General features: G+C 34.7%; 3 protein-coding genes across 3 annotated transcripts; 1 reads left to right on the forward strand and 2 right to left on the reverse strand.

Moving 5' to 3' along the window:
• The first annotated feature begins 10,829 nt into the window (after positions 1-10,829).
• LOC126767968 (18S rRNA aminocarboxypropyltransferase) lies at positions 10,830-11,971 on the forward strand. The gene has a single exon (XM_050485803.1). It carries the CDS (start codon positions 10,912-10,914, stop codon positions 11,725-11,727), a length of 816 nt encoding a protein of 271 aa, XP_050341760.1. The 5' UTR covers positions 10,830-10,911; the 3' UTR covers positions 11,728-11,971.
• A 139-nt stretch (positions 11,972-12,110) lies between these two features.
• Positions 12,111-13,798, reverse strand: LOC126767952 (nuA4 complex subunit EAF3 homolog). The gene is made up of 4 exons (XM_050485783.1): positions 13,608-13,798; positions 13,401-13,518; positions 13,231-13,343; positions 12,111-13,168 (listed from the first exon to the last, which is right to left on the reverse strand). Exons 1-4 carry the CDS (start codon positions 13,633-13,635, stop codon positions 12,204-12,206), a joined length of 1,224 nt encoding a protein of 407 aa, XP_050341740.1. The 5' UTR covers positions 13,636-13,798; the 3' UTR covers positions 12,111-12,203.
• Positions 13,799-13,890: 92 nt separating this feature from the next.
• On the reverse strand, positions 13,891-14,432 carry LOC126767988 (cytochrome c oxidase assembly protein COX16 homolog, mitochondrial). The gene is made up of 2 exons (XM_050485827.1): positions 14,265-14,432; positions 13,891-14,196 (listed from the first exon to the last, which is right to left on the reverse strand). The coding sequence occupies exons 1-2, from the start codon at positions 14,381-14,383 to the stop codon at positions 14,022-14,024; spliced, it is 294 nt and encodes a 97-aa protein (XP_050341784.1). The 5' UTR covers positions 14,384-14,432; the 3' UTR covers positions 13,891-14,021.
• Positions 14,433-15,437: the final 1,005 nt, after the last annotated feature.

Raw genomic sequence — 15,437 nt, forward strand, 5'->3', positions numbered from 1 at the left:
AAAATCATTTTCGTTGATAAACATGCCTATTTACATTATTAGGCCAGAAATATATATAGCAACCTACGTAACTTTAGAACACATAATACATTCTTCCTCGTTGCTCGAATTCTTGTTGTAGATGCAAAAAATATTTCCAAAATATGTTTAACAATGTAGAGTTGACAGTGCTTGATCGATTATAAATTCAAGCCCAGTTACATAAACCAAAACATCACAGTTCTTTTATTATTTATTCTTTGTATGGTATATCGCCTCTTATATGAAATTATAATGTTGACTTGGCAGCCAGTGCTTTAGTTGTTAAGTGGAATAATTATTTATAATTATTACTCTTGTAAATAAATAAATAAATAAATAAAAATCTTGACTCCTTTCCGCAGTCATGCCGATATTTTAAAATCTACCACATGCACATTGTTCCATTTGCTTTTGGTCGTTGAAACCATCTCTTTTTGTAATGCAAGAATCTTCTCTTTTTTACAGTTATTCATTCCAAAAATTTTACTTATGATATTGTTTTTGGTTCTGACAATTATCTTATTGTATTTAAATAGATAAGACTTAATGTAAGATCGATAATTATCTGATCAACTATTTGTCATGCGAGCTTCGAATGATATTAAAAAAAGCTTAAACTGGAATTTTCTATGAATGTTATAGCGTGTTCACATATTTTTTGTTTTCTTTTAATTCCTTAGATTCCTTTTCTTCTAGCAAATTCTTAGACAAATGGACGTTATTTTTTGATACAAAATAAATTCATATTGAGAATAATTTGATTAAGATATCTCAATCTCATTTCAATTTTCAAAAAATCGATTCTCAGTATGGAGTTTTTAAAATCGGTACCAAACATTACTAAAATGGCTAAACCGTTCAGTCACAATTTTTAGCACGAGCTTCTTGAATATATTTTTTAATAATTAAACGAATATTTTTTCTCATCGATAAATATTTTTTATAAACAAATTAAGTCCGAAATTTTGGTCAAAAATCGATTTTTTTTAGGAACCGCCATTTTGACAAAAAATTTTATTTTGCTTATTCCTTCGATGAATTACTAGATTTAATATTACTTTAACGAAATCTGTTAGGTTTTTTAATTTCAAAGGATTTGGTTCAGAGACATAGTGGTTACAGCAAATATGCGTTTTTTGAGAGCAGCTCCCGGAGATCAGCTGTAGTTCTTTTCCAAATTAATATTTTTACTAATACTATGTCTGCAGTTAAAAGATACCATATGTAATATGTGTACACATTTTTGGATCAATAACTTTGAACGCTTTCTCAGAAAAATGCTGGAAAATTCGCTTTTTTCGGCCTTCTAACTGCATATAACCCCTTCACTGCGAAAGCAGATTAGTTTTATCATTTTATTCTGAACTATGCTCTATATTAGATTTTATTTTTATACGATAAATTGAAGCTACAGAATATTAGTCAAATTTATTCGAAAATTTAATGATCTAACAATTACAAAAACAAAAATTGTTTAAAATGTGTAAAAAGGCCAAAAAAGTAGCCAGTGTAAGGAATTGAAATTTAAGACTACATGTACATACAACATCGTAAACATATATTTTTTTTTTCATTTTATTACGTAGATATTTGATATCGAGTGAATTCATTATTTAATATTTACAAATACAAAAATTAATGAATTGTATTATTGGTTTGGGCAGAGTTCTGGCATAAACATCGAACAGTTTTACGGCTAAAAGATTTCCTTTATTCTCTAGCAGCTTACACTTCAAACAAGAGGCCTCTCAGAATGTTTATTTTCAGTCAAAATGGATATTTCACTGATCCTTTATGGAAATGGTCCTTTTTTGAAAAAGAAGAGTCCCCTTAAAAAAGCACAAATCGTGAAATGGCGCACTGGTTACACACGGTCACCTTAAAATTCAATACGAGTAATTAAGAGGACCGTGATTCTGAACCCAGGTTATATAGTTATTATTCTGATACTTTAATGCTAGATACTACCAATTTCTTATCGTGAAGGTAATATGAATAGTAAAGCCGTAAAGCTACAATTTTGACTTTATCACCAGTACTATCCTGACTACAAGCAACGTTTTCTATTAAGCTTGAGAAAAATTTCGTCCATATAGATTCTCTTAAAAAATATTGGAACTATGTCATTATCAAAATTCACCCGATTCCAACCACTTTGGTGGCTGGGAGACTGTTTGACCACGCAAGCAACTTCGATTTTAGGGCATGCACCGTTTTATTGGGAAGGTGCCGCTGCCCAGCTGGTTGATGTCCTCGTTAGAGTGAAGGCTGACATCACTGCCGTCCAAGACGGGACAAGGCCTGAAGCGAGAAGGTCCATGTGGCATTTACTACAGTGGCCATATAAAGGAGTGCAAATTTGGTGTTGGATTCGTGGTGGGAGAGAGACTCCGTCGCCGAGTACTATCATTCAATCCGATGAGTGAACGTCTAGCCACAATCCGCATCAAAGCGAGGTTCTTCAACAAATCGCTGATCTGCGCCCACGCCCCGACGGAAGAGATGGACGATGTGACCAAAGATGCCTTCTATGAGCGCTTGGAATGCACCTACGCCACGATATCACAATCGTGTTTGGCGACTTTAACGTCAGGGTGGGCAAAGAAGGTATCTTTGGCACTACGGTCGGTAAATTCAGCCTCCACGAAAAAAACAACCCCAAATGGGTTGAGGCTGATCGACTTCGCCTGGGCCCGAAATATGGTTATCTGTTGTACTAGATTCCAGCATAAGAAAATTCATCAAGCCACCTGACTGTCTCTGGATCGAAAAACCACCAACCAGATCGATCATGTTGTGATAGACGGAAGACACGTCTCCAGTGTTTTAGATGTGCGTGTACTCCGAGGTCCTAACATCGACTCGGACCACTACCTTGTTGCGGCCAAGATACGCACCCACCTCTGTGCAGCAAAAAACGAACGTCAACAAACACAAGGAAAGTTCGACGTCGAGAAGCTGCAAGCACAACAGACAGCAGAACGATTTTCTACTCGACTTGCACTCCTGCTCTCTGAGAGCACTCGTCAACAACTCGGTATAAGGGAACTGTGGGACGGCATCTCAAACTCCTTACGTACAGCTGCTACCGAAACCATTGGTTTCCGGAAAGCGCCAAAAGAACAACTGGTACGACGAGGAGTGCTGTGTCGCAGCGCAGAGAAAACAGGCTGCCTACCTCGCAACGTTACGATCGACTACTACACGTGCGGGATGGGATAGATACCGAGAGTTGAAGAGGGAAGCGAGACGCATTTGTAGACAGAAGAAGAAAGAGACCGAAATGCGTGAGTACGAAGAGCTTGATAAGCTGGCCGACAGAGGTATTTCTGGAAAAATCTACGAAAAAATGCGGCGGCTAACAGAAGATTTCAAGACCGGAGCATACTCTTGTAGAACCCCAAAAGTTGATCTAGTGACCGATGCCAAGAGCATACTGAAATTATGCTCCTCCAGACTGGACAAACGGGTCTGGCAGTGAACGAGGGTAAGACGAAATATCTCCTATCATCAAACAAACAGTCGTTGCACTCGCAACTTGGCTCTCACGTTACTGTTGACAGTCATAACTTTGAAGTTGTAGATAATTTCGTCTACCTTGTAACCAGTGTAAACACCACCAACAATGTCAGCCTGGAAATCCAACGCAGAATAACTCTTGCCAACAGGTGCTACTTCGGACTGAGTAGGCAATTGAGAAGCAAAGTCCTCTCTCGATGAACAAAACTCTATAAGTCACTCATAATTCCCGTCCTGCTATATGGTGCAGAGGCTTGGACGATGACAAAAACTGATGAGTCAACGTTGCAAGTTTTCGAGAGAAAAGTTCTGCGTACGATTTATGGTCCTTTGCGCGTTGGCCACGTCGAGTACCGCATTCGATGGAACGAAGAGCTGTATGATATATTATAGATAGCGAATTAAAACACGGCGGTTACGTTGGCTAGTCATGTCGTCCGAATGGACGAAAACACTCCAGCTCTTAAAGTATTCGATGCAGTACCTGCCGGGGGAAGCCGAGGAAAAGGAGACCTTCACCCCGTTGGAAGGACCAGGTGGAGAAGGACCTGACCTCGCTTGAAATATCCAATTGGCGCCACGTAGCAAAAAGAAGAAACAACTGGCGCGCTGCTGTTAACTCGGCTATAATCGCGTAAGCGGTGTCTACGACAATAAAGAAGAAGAACAACATCTTCACAGTCTCTGCAACAGCATCGCATATTACCCCCATATACATACTTATATTCTTCTTGCTATAGCGAATAACAGTGCTGGAGTAGAGCAGAAGAGGGCGCGTCTAACGCCCTACCATATATCTAATCATGTGGTAATGTTTGTTTAAAGGGGTATTCTACTCTAGGAGCAGTAATTTTTAAAGTATCGTAAAAAAAGGCAATTAATATTTTTATTATCCATTTTTTTATGGTGGTTTTATTGATATCTTAAGAATACAGAAAAGAAATTTTACAAAACAATATTAAAAACTAAAATCATTAGAAGGGGGGGAGAGACAGGTGTAAAAAAAATGGCGCATCCTGGTGACATTGATACTGACTCTCCTGGTGGTCTGAAAAAAAAATCAAAAGAAATTCTTAATCAGTAAGGATGCTGTTATAGTCCCTACCTCAGGGAACACGAAAAAATTTTTTTTTTTGAAAAATGGCGACTGCCTGAAAATAAAAATCATTTTTTACGCTTTTTTTTGAAATTCCTGAATTTTTTTTTAAATATTAAAAACAAAAATTTTGACACGATGCTTATAGGAACGATAAAGGATTATATAAAGAAGGTTCACACAAAATTTCAAGTAAATCGGTTGTATAGAACTTGAGATAATGCCGGTACCGTGTGGAAAAAAGTAGTTTCGAGAAAAACGCGTTTAAAAAATTCGATACGGCCGAACCGGGCTAGGTACTGCGTCACTAAAGTAACTTTAGCTCTTAAAATAATTTTAATTTTTAAAAATCCTTTAGAGGATATGTTCTTAAGGGTCTAAACTTTAAATATATGAAAAAAAATCGAATTTTTCAAAATTCTAGAGTAGAATACCCCCTTAACATTCATCGAATATAATTGCAAAATCGACGACTAAAAGCCAGACACTTCTCGTAAGAAAACACAGACTTGATCGTTCCTTTAAAATTTGGATTGCTTCAGGAATATTTGTCAGCTATTATGCACTCATCCCAAATCATGATTAAAATTTTTCTTGTTCAGTTACAACTATCAGTATAATTCATATATAGTACATAGTATATGTGTATGTAAATAAAAAATACTGTACCCTGCCAGTAGCTGTGTGATGTTATTTTGTATTTTCGAGGTAAAAAAATTTTCAAATGATGCTAATATGAATATTGAACACTTGCTTATGTTTTGAAATATAATTTCTTTTATTTATGAATTGTTGTGACTTTTAACATAGAACGATAGAAAGGAGCCTACGCTCGTCCCGAGGTTCCAAGCTACCTCATCACCAATTTTCAGTCAAATCAGTTCAGCCGTTCTTGAGTTATAAATATAGACATAAATTGCGAAATCGAGGGTGATTTTGCCAAAAAATCCGTCGTTAGGACCTACTCCAGGACTAAAGGAATACCCGTGCAAATGTTCACGTCTTTCCGTGCTGTGGTTCGGGCATAAAGCGCGGATATACAAAAAAGGCGTTTCATTTTTATATATAAGATAATTAATGTTGATTTATATGATATTTATACATATGTATAAGCTTTTTTAAAAATTAATGTAACTACATATTTGAAAAGATTTAAAAAGTCGAAAATATCCGAAATCGCCAACACTTTAAAAACATTATACGATTATCTATATAAATATACACGAATATATATATTTTAACATTGACTTTTGCCAATTATAAACAGAAATATTTCTCTATTCTGCCACTGCACACTCACATTCATTGATATCCAATACATATTTCGTTTTCAAAAATAATTTTTGTTTGCATTAATTTGCTCGCGAGATTTCTCAACCTTGGCGCTTGCCATAGGATTATTTACGTTTATCATAATTTCAAATAAAGATTATTGATCAGCACTCTTTCACATGTGAGCACAAATCCACAAATGGAACAAAAGCAAACAAAGTAAGAACACTTGTTCTAGGAAAATATGAAAAATAATTTGAAAAAGCAATACTAGTCGAGAAAATCACTTCCATAAATGGTGAAAATTGACGCTAGCCCAAAATGCTTGGCCAATTACGAGGCATTAAAGACCATAAAGTTGTTGCCTCGTTGATAATTTCAACAACTACTTACTCTACAAACTTTGCGAGTCAATATTGTACAACACACGTGTACACATACATATATACACATATGTACATATGTTTCTATAATGAAAAAACATCAAGTCTATCTAAAAATAATTAAATAGTGTACAACTTGTGTATTTTTTGTTGTTGTTAAGTGTATGACTATATTGGAGCAGAGTGGCGGAAAACGGGAATGAAGCCGGCAATAACACATAGTGACGGTGGCAACGACTAGCTTAAGCATTGATGAAATATGACGGAGCTCATTATAAGAACCCAACAAACACACCGCAGGATATACATACATTTAATTTTTTGAAAGAATGTTAGTAGCCGTTGCCTTATTCGAAGTAATTTTTTCCTTCAACTAAAGATTGTTTGCATCATATTGAGTGCTTTTTTTATACTTGGGTTGAGAAGCTAGAAATTGACTGCCTCCAGAACAAGGCTTCGTAGTCATGGCCACATGCGTGATATTTAACGGTGCAACCAATTAAACTATAACAAATTCTGAAAAGACGTTAACACAATATAAGTGGTTTAGAAAACCTTTCAAAGAAAATAATCGAAAAATATGGTTGTATATTGTCTAATGAGGAAAAAATAATATGTGTGTAATGGTATTGGGCCATTTTTGCATAAAATCTAATATATAATAAACCACTCAACCCATCTTATGTAATTTGGTTGCCTGTTATTCATGTGAAGAATTATTAAACCAAAATTAAAATTGGATTCCAATCGCTATTTTGAGTATCGTCTGCTTCTTTGACTTACTAATGGGTTAACGTACCTGAAAATTTTTAGGAATACTTCACAAAGGTGAGAAAAATCTTCTCCCTTAAGGCATATACTAAACATAAGGACTTTAGCTTTATGGAATATAAGAGAAACCATATACGAGTAGGATACATTGATCAAATGAAGGGAGAATCTAAGCAGAACTTAATTTCATATTCATTCTTTTAGACTCCTTCCCAATTCTATGTGTTCGCTTTACTCTAAAACAAGAAAAAACGTTAACTTTGGATGCCCAAAAGCTATAATATTCAAATAAAAAATTTTTCCATACAAGAGCTTAATTTAGATCAGTCAGTTTGCATTGCAGCTATCTGCTATATTTTTCGATATTGGCGATTCCGACAAATGAGCAGCCACTTCGAGAGAAACGCTCGTGTGTGAAATTTCATATCGATATCTCAAAATTGAGGGACTAGTTCGCGTATATACAGGCAGACAAGACACATTGATCATTTAATGTATACATACATACATATGTACATATGTATATAATTTATAGGGTCTCCGACGTTTTCTTCAGGATGTTACTACATGGAAATATATCCTAATAAATGAATAACTACAAAATCTCATGACAAATACTTACACATGTACGCAATAAACAAAAGGTATGATTATAAGAGATTAGCAACTCTATTTTATACCAAATGAAATACCATCACTCATATAAGTAAGATTTTCTTTCTCTTAAAGGCATGATTTACAAAATTATAACTCCCACAAACGATTTTCTTGTAATTATGAACAGCATGCTCCTTATGAATTACTGGGTTATTGTTATTACACACGATCTTTGTCATGAAACAATAATTTATTGAACATTGCTTTTTTCATACATACTAACATACATATACTAGTAGTATATGCATGCATTTATTGAAGTTTTACGTTTGTAAATCTCTCAAGCAAACGAATGTTGTCGTTGCAAAAAGGAAATCTAACTTTGAACTACTTTTGCCTATATGTCCAAAAGCAGCGGTCAAGGTGAACTCCTTTGTTAAGTTGGTTTGTCCTTTAGTGGACTCTAGCAGACAATGTTATAACACGTAGAAGAAGAAAAATAAATAAAAAAATGTTTTTGTGAACTTAGAAAGAGGAGCTAAATAACTAAATACTTACGTTCATAAGTATATATAATGTATGTAATTACGTATTAGTAGTTTATTATTTTTAATTAGTGATTAAAACAAAATAATTATTTTTGAAATGAAAATTATTATTATTGCTTTTAGATTTCGTTTCGCACTAACCACCCTATTGATATGTAAAAGAAATGTCAAATTGTTGGTAAACTCGCAAAACATCCCCACACATATTAGATCAGGTTGGGTAATTTTTGATAGCAAAAAAAAATCACAACAAGATCAAAACCATTGGAAACGAAAGATAGAATAACAAAATGAAAAGGATAAATAATTTACTGTCGATCTGAGGTCGGGAAGAGGAAGAAGAAGGGAGTAGTTCCATATTTAAGGGATATAACGGCTTATCTCGACTTCCGCAAAACTACGAAGTCTAAAAAGTTATATGACAAAATTATAATTAACAAAAAGATATACATAACATCCAAATTTAAATGAAATATTAAAATAACCAAGTGTTTGGTTTTTTATAAAAAAAAAATTAAAAGAAACTTGATCTAAACTAGAATTTTTATGTCCCAAACAAACTACCCTTTTTTGTTATACTCTTGCAACCAGTTGCTATGAGTACAGAGTATATTGTTCACCTAACGGTTGTAAAAATTGAGATATCTTGATGAAACTAGATGTAGATTCATTAGCACAAAAAAAAATATCGAGTTCGTAGATGGGCGTAATCGGACCACTGCCACGCCCACAAATCGCCAATAACCGAAAACATATAAAGTACCACAACTAAGCACTAAATTAAGATATAAAACTAAAATTTGGTACAGGGGATCGCAGTAAAAAGGGGCATCTGTGGGCAAAATTTTTTGAAAAAGTGGCCCCGCCCTCGTAACAAGTTTAATGTACACATCTTCTAAACCATCTAAGCTACAGCAACCAAATTTGCCGAGTACATATCTTATAAGAACTTCTACCCATAGTGTGGATGAAATCGGAGGATAACCTCGCTCACTCCCCATATAACGGTACTGTTAAAGACTATTAAAAGCGCGATAACTCAGTAAATAAATACGCTTTACTCTTTATGATTGGTTTCACATCTTAAAGTATTTCCCTGGCTTTGATTCTTTCAAGTTGCAAGAGTATAAAATGTTCCGTTGCACCCGACCTTAGCCCTTTCTTACTTGTTTTAATATACATATATTTTTTCTCTTTATTTTGAAAACAGACTCAAATTTTCTATCTGAAATTATCACGTCAAAATATCAAAATTTTTACAATTTCGAAAATATAAAGTTTTTATAATTTCAAGTATTGCAGCCGATTGGAAGTTGCACAACGAAAACGCCCCGGCTCACATCGCCTTTCTTGTGAACAGTTACCTCACCAAGGCCGGCATCCCAACGCTTCCGCAGCTGCCCTACAGCCCAGATGTGGCCTTCGGACTTATTTTGTTTCCTTGCCTGAAAAGGCCAAAGGCTGAAAGGGAATCCAAGCAGCATGCACTTCGGCTCTCAATGCTACTCCGGAGAATGCCTTCCGTGACGCCTTCAATGCTTGGAAATCGTGCTGGCATCGACGCAGCAGGAGCCTATTTTTAAAGTTTTTAAAGAATTGTAACGATTAGTTCAATAAATTTTTTTAAATCGACTCAGTCCTATTACTTTCCGGACAAACCCTGTACATATGTACATACATATGTAAATGTGGTCCGCTGACACAGCAGCTATGTAAATTATTGCACTTGTTTTGCTTAAATTCGCTTACATTGAGTTTACGCATTTGAACTTAATCAATTGAAAATTTAGCATTGAAATTAGAAATAGATGTTTTATTGACTTTACGTTAACTGATAGCTAAAATTTCGCAAATTCTTCTTGACATTTAACCGTAACTTTATTTTTTGCCTGTTTTCATTTTATATTTCGTTGGCAAGGGAACTAGAGACATGTATTCGTTTCTTACTATAAATATTTACTTAGATTTGGTAAATAGGAAATGCATAGACATATAATTTTAGCATACATAGTATTATATATGTATATTACTAAATGGCGAGGTACACGCATATTCTGCCACCTACATAATTTATAAATAAGATATACATATGTACGCCTAAGTAAAAACCAAGAGAAAAGATGTATACTGACAAATCTATGGCATTTTTATAAAATTAAAATAATAAGTGTTTTAAATTTTGAAAAAAGAATATCGGTATTTTTGTAAATTTTTATTATTCTCTGAAGTATGTATGTATATGTAGGTCTAAAATTAACAATCAAAATTTCTGATAATATTTAACTATAATAAAATTAAATATAATTTATATATAATAAGAAATTTTTATTAAAGAGTATATTAAAATATCAGTTTGATTTTTTTTCTGCTTTCTTTTATCTCAATAAGTATGTATATGTATGTATGTGTTAATTTGATATTCCGTATACGCAATGGTAACAATTAACATTCTTCTTCTGCTCTTGTAAATTCACTGCATATAATTTTAAAATTAATTACACATTTAAATATATTATGCAACTTGAAATGTTTCTTTGTATTTTATTTTTCAACTCTAGAGTCTGTGAACAAACCTAAAAACATATGTCATAGTAATGTCAGAAAATGTAAACAAAACCACAAGTAGTGCTTTGATTACCATTTAATTTTTGATTTTCTGTTTTTAGTTATTTGTATCGTCGAATATTAAAATATACTTTGTGAAATGAGTGCCCGTAACCGCGGCAAAGGAAAACGTGGAGGAAGCGCACACGGACAATATCGCAATGTGAAAACCAATCGCAATTGCGAACGTCAATTAGCGCAACGTGCCTGCGATCTTGCTAGCGATGATAGTGATAGCAGTTCCTCATCCTCGGATGCTGGTATCGATGGTATGGGACATCCACCAGACTTCCCAATTGCTATGTGGGATCTGAATCATTGTGATCCAAAGAAATGCTCTGGACGAAAATTGGCACGACTAGGTCTTATTGAAAATTTACGTTTGGGTCAAAAATTTCCAGGTCTTGTTCTTACACCGGTTGGTGTAAATTGTGTCAGCCCACTTGATAAAGATATAGTTGGAGCGGCAGGTGTAGCAGTGGTGGATTGTTCATGGGCTAAACTTGAAGAGACACCCTTCAATCGCATGCGTAGCCCACATCCACGCTTGCTGCCATATCTTGTAGCAGCTAATCCCATTAACTATGGAAAACCCTGCAAATTGAGTTGCGTTGAAGCAATTGCAGCGACGCTCTATATTTGTGGCTACGTGGATGAAGCGCAATGGTATATGGGCAAGTTTTCATGGGGTCATTCTTTCATTGAACTGAATGAATCACTGCTAAATAGTTATGCTGAATGTAAGACCAGTGAAGAGATTGTACGGGTGCAAAATGAATACCTGGAAAAGGAGCAAGCTGCACATAATAAACCAAAAGATTTTAGTGAATTCTACCCAACGAGCAGTAGCAGCAGTGATGAAGAGGATGACGACAAAGATATAGAAAATAATTACGTTGAAACTAATGTAAAGTGAGTTTCTTTTCCTCGCTGAATTCTTTTAGTTAACTTAAAAGTAAACAAATGATAAAATAAAAAAAAAAAAACATTTTTAAATTTCTGTCTACTTTCAATCACATAGGAATTGTAATAAAACAATGATTTTTAAGATTTAGAAAATATTTATTCTAATTTAAGAACTCATACAAAAGTAATATTCAGATATTAATTATAATGTAAATTCCAATTTTAAATACATACATCAAATCTACATCTGGCAATAGGTTAAAGAAATTATTTATTAAAGGCTCATATCACTACAAGGGGACCCTCTACGAAGTTGTATGGGTATGCTGGTCGTGCATTAAAATAAAATATGAAGTGCTACGAATATGCGAATTAAGAACATATATGATGAAATCCTTTTGTTAACTGACGAATCCAAGCAACAGTTTATTTTATAAAAGTGACATATCCATTGGCACAACTCCCAAATCCGCAGCAGATTTAAAATCATTGAGTATTTCGATGGTACTCTGGACTAACATTGACAAAATTAGTCATGCTGAAATAAGTGGCACTATTCTTCACAAGGAATTTGAGAAAGTCGTGAAGATGCACTAATAGCATCTGCATTGATTTTTCATCTAATGCGGAGAATCCAAGCATTGATCCAAGTTTAACGAATAGACGTAGCAGATGAAATCCCCCATAAAGCTTGGAAAGTGGTGTTTCGGGATGTTGTTGCAATATTTCCGCATATTGGGGCCGTTCAAATTTATAGAGCAACTGTGAACCTATCATAACATTAAAATATTCAACAACACCATTTAGCACATCGTTAATTGCTACTTCCTTGGAAGCGTTCGTCGATTTTGATGTTTTCTTAAAGGCAATATATTGATCGACAATATCCTGAACTGTAATCTTTGCAGGAATGTCGAGCAGTTTGTGCTGGCGTGTAATAGCATCCCAATCATCGGCGAGGCATTGCTTAAGCTCGTCTGGTATTTTTATTTTAACCTCCACTTTGGAAAGGAATGATTCTTCATTTTCCACACACGAGTCCAAACGATTTTGATGTGATGAGCCTGCACTTCCAATGCTTGTGCCAGTAGCCGCAGGCGTTGTTATTGCATTACTACTTGTACCCGCTCCGCTACCATTAGATTTGTCACTTGCGTTTGAAGTTGATCCTCCACGCTTCTTTTTGGGAGGCTCATCTTTGGTTGTTTCGTCTTTATTACTTGCAGCAGCGGCGGTAGAATCATCCTTTGCGCTGACATCACTATCTTTAGCGACCGGTGTACTAGTTGTTGGTTTCGAGCGATTACCTCTTCCCGAAGTTGATGGTGCTGCCAAGGGGGTTGTGTTTAAATCTTTTGATGGAGTGGAAGCGCGCGATTCACTGCTGCCACTAGCAGTACCGTCTTTTGAGGTGGCACCAGCTCCTTCGCCTTTTTTACCCTTTGGTGTACCTATGTAAGCACAAAGATCTAGTAGTAATTCAATATATGTATATAAATATGTACGAACTTACTCTTTTTATTTTTTCCAGCTGCATTCGAATGTTGTTTATATACCTCTTTTTGGCGTTGAACATTTGCTTCATTGTACTTTAGCACACGGTTCTCTGGCACCCATTCATCCCAACTAGGTTTGGAAAAATCTATATTAGTTTGAGAGTTTGGAATAGTCATAAATACATACTTTTTGTTCCATCCGGCATAGTGAATGTAGTACTTTATTTGCTTATCTTTAGTAATTGTACTTTTAAGGGCTTTGGCTTCGTAAATAAGTGGTCCATGGAAGCATAATACTTTTTCGCCTACATAGGTATTCGTTTATAATAAAAATGAATAATAAACAACTTTTTTAACACGGAACAACAGCATATACACTTCAATTAATACGTACCTTCGGCGAATTTTAGTTTGGGCGTCATTTCACTTTGAGAAGTTATTTTGATATTTTTTAGTAAAACCTGGGAGTAAAAATTGTTTAAATTTTGAGTTTATGAATGTTGTTTTGTTGGTGAAAGCGATTTCTTCTCACGGATTGTATATTTTTAAGCAGCTGAGAATTTTTCGTTGAAATGTCAAAATGCTTCATACACTTGATGGCATTGCCAACATAACGGATGCCATTTTTTTCACGTGTAACTCTTCTCACTTTACTGTTCACAATAAGAAAATGTATATATTGTTTATAATAAATAGTAGTTTATTTACAAACTCAGTATACACTAAAACAAATGACTTAAAAGCTATGAATAGTAGAACGTTAACAGAAATAGTTTTTGCACTCTTCTAGCCACATTTTTTACACCGACTATTGTGTCTCTTCCCAGGGTCTAGGGCCACGTTTGTTCTCCCATTCGTCAATATTCAAGCTTTTAATTCTTTCATATTCTTTGTCCAATGTCACTTCTTCAGGTTTTTTCATTGTTACACCATATTTCTCCATATCTTCTGGATTTACCGGCTGCTTACGAGAGAACTGATACCTGACAAGCACCAAAAGATGTCAGCATATGTATATACATTGGTTATGCTGTAATCAATACATCCTTACCTGAGACGGGCGAATTGCTCTAGTCCAAAGGAACCTCCAACCATTAAAATTAAAAACGGCACACCATATTTGATTGATTTTCTTTTGAAAAGAACATTTAATTTTTGCGTCAGCGACATTTTTACGTACCGACTAATATTTACATAAATGAAATCAGCTGTGCTGTCATCTAATGCTGCCGGACTTTAACTATAGAGATAAAATAAATTTAAGTTGCACGTAATGGCAGAAATAATAGGGACAACCCCATTGGTACATTTCTCAAGCCAAAAGATCTTTTCACTAACATATGTTTTAATCACCAGACACTATGTAACGATACTTTAAAACAGTACTTTGTTTTTAATTCGATTTCCGTTAATTATTTCTATGATGTCGTCGTAAATGCTATTTTGCTCAAGTTAACAGCGTTTGAGTTGGAATGTGTTAGGGACACTAACTCAAAATTTTTTTAAAAAAGTAAAATTTCGAACAAAAACATGTCAAAAACATTTTGAGTTTAACCGATTAATTAATGATAAATAATTATATATAATAATCTTGAGCCTGTAATTGGAAAGCTTGGAAAGTAAAATAAGGGCCGCGAAGTGCGTTGCAACCCTTTAGAATGGTAAAACTAGACTAGAGAAGGAAAAGTATTAGTGAAATACCAAATATCAAGTCCAATGTCCATGATAATGAATGGACTAACGTCCTTCACAACGTGAAAACCCCCGAAACTAAAAGAAGGAATAGGAACTAAAAATTCCTACGTTACGCTAAGGAAAATTCTTTTAAAACTTCCAATGATTTGAAAATGGAATCGAATGCCACAGTTACAAGCCCTAGAGCTTGGTACTACCTTCAAAAAGTTAGATTAGTTAGAATAAGTGCTAGATAGATACCCGTTTTAAATAAACTTACTGTGCAGCAAAATCTTAACAAATTCGAACAACAAAATAAAGGTTGAAATTATATAGTTAAGAGATACGAATGTGCTCCTGTACTTCCAGTTCCGTATTTTAATTTGACATTTCTTTCCATAGAGGAAATAAGTGAAGCTTTATTTATTATATAATGCTAAAATCCATCGCAGCCAGCATTTCATGGAATAAACAAAGCTGTGCACTAAATTTTCCGAGATACCTTAGCCATCACGTAGGTTTGGTGTCTCATATGGAGATTATTTCATAT

This window comes from Bactrocera neohumeralis, chromosome 2 (genome assembly GCF_024586455.1).
Source record: "Bactrocera neohumeralis isolate Rockhampton chromosome 2, APGP_CSIRO_Bneo_wtdbg2-racon-allhic-juicebox.fasta_v2, whole genome shotgun sequence".
NCBI classification, from domain to species: Eukaryota; Metazoa; Arthropoda; class Insecta; order Diptera; family Tephritidae; genus Bactrocera; species Bactrocera neohumeralis.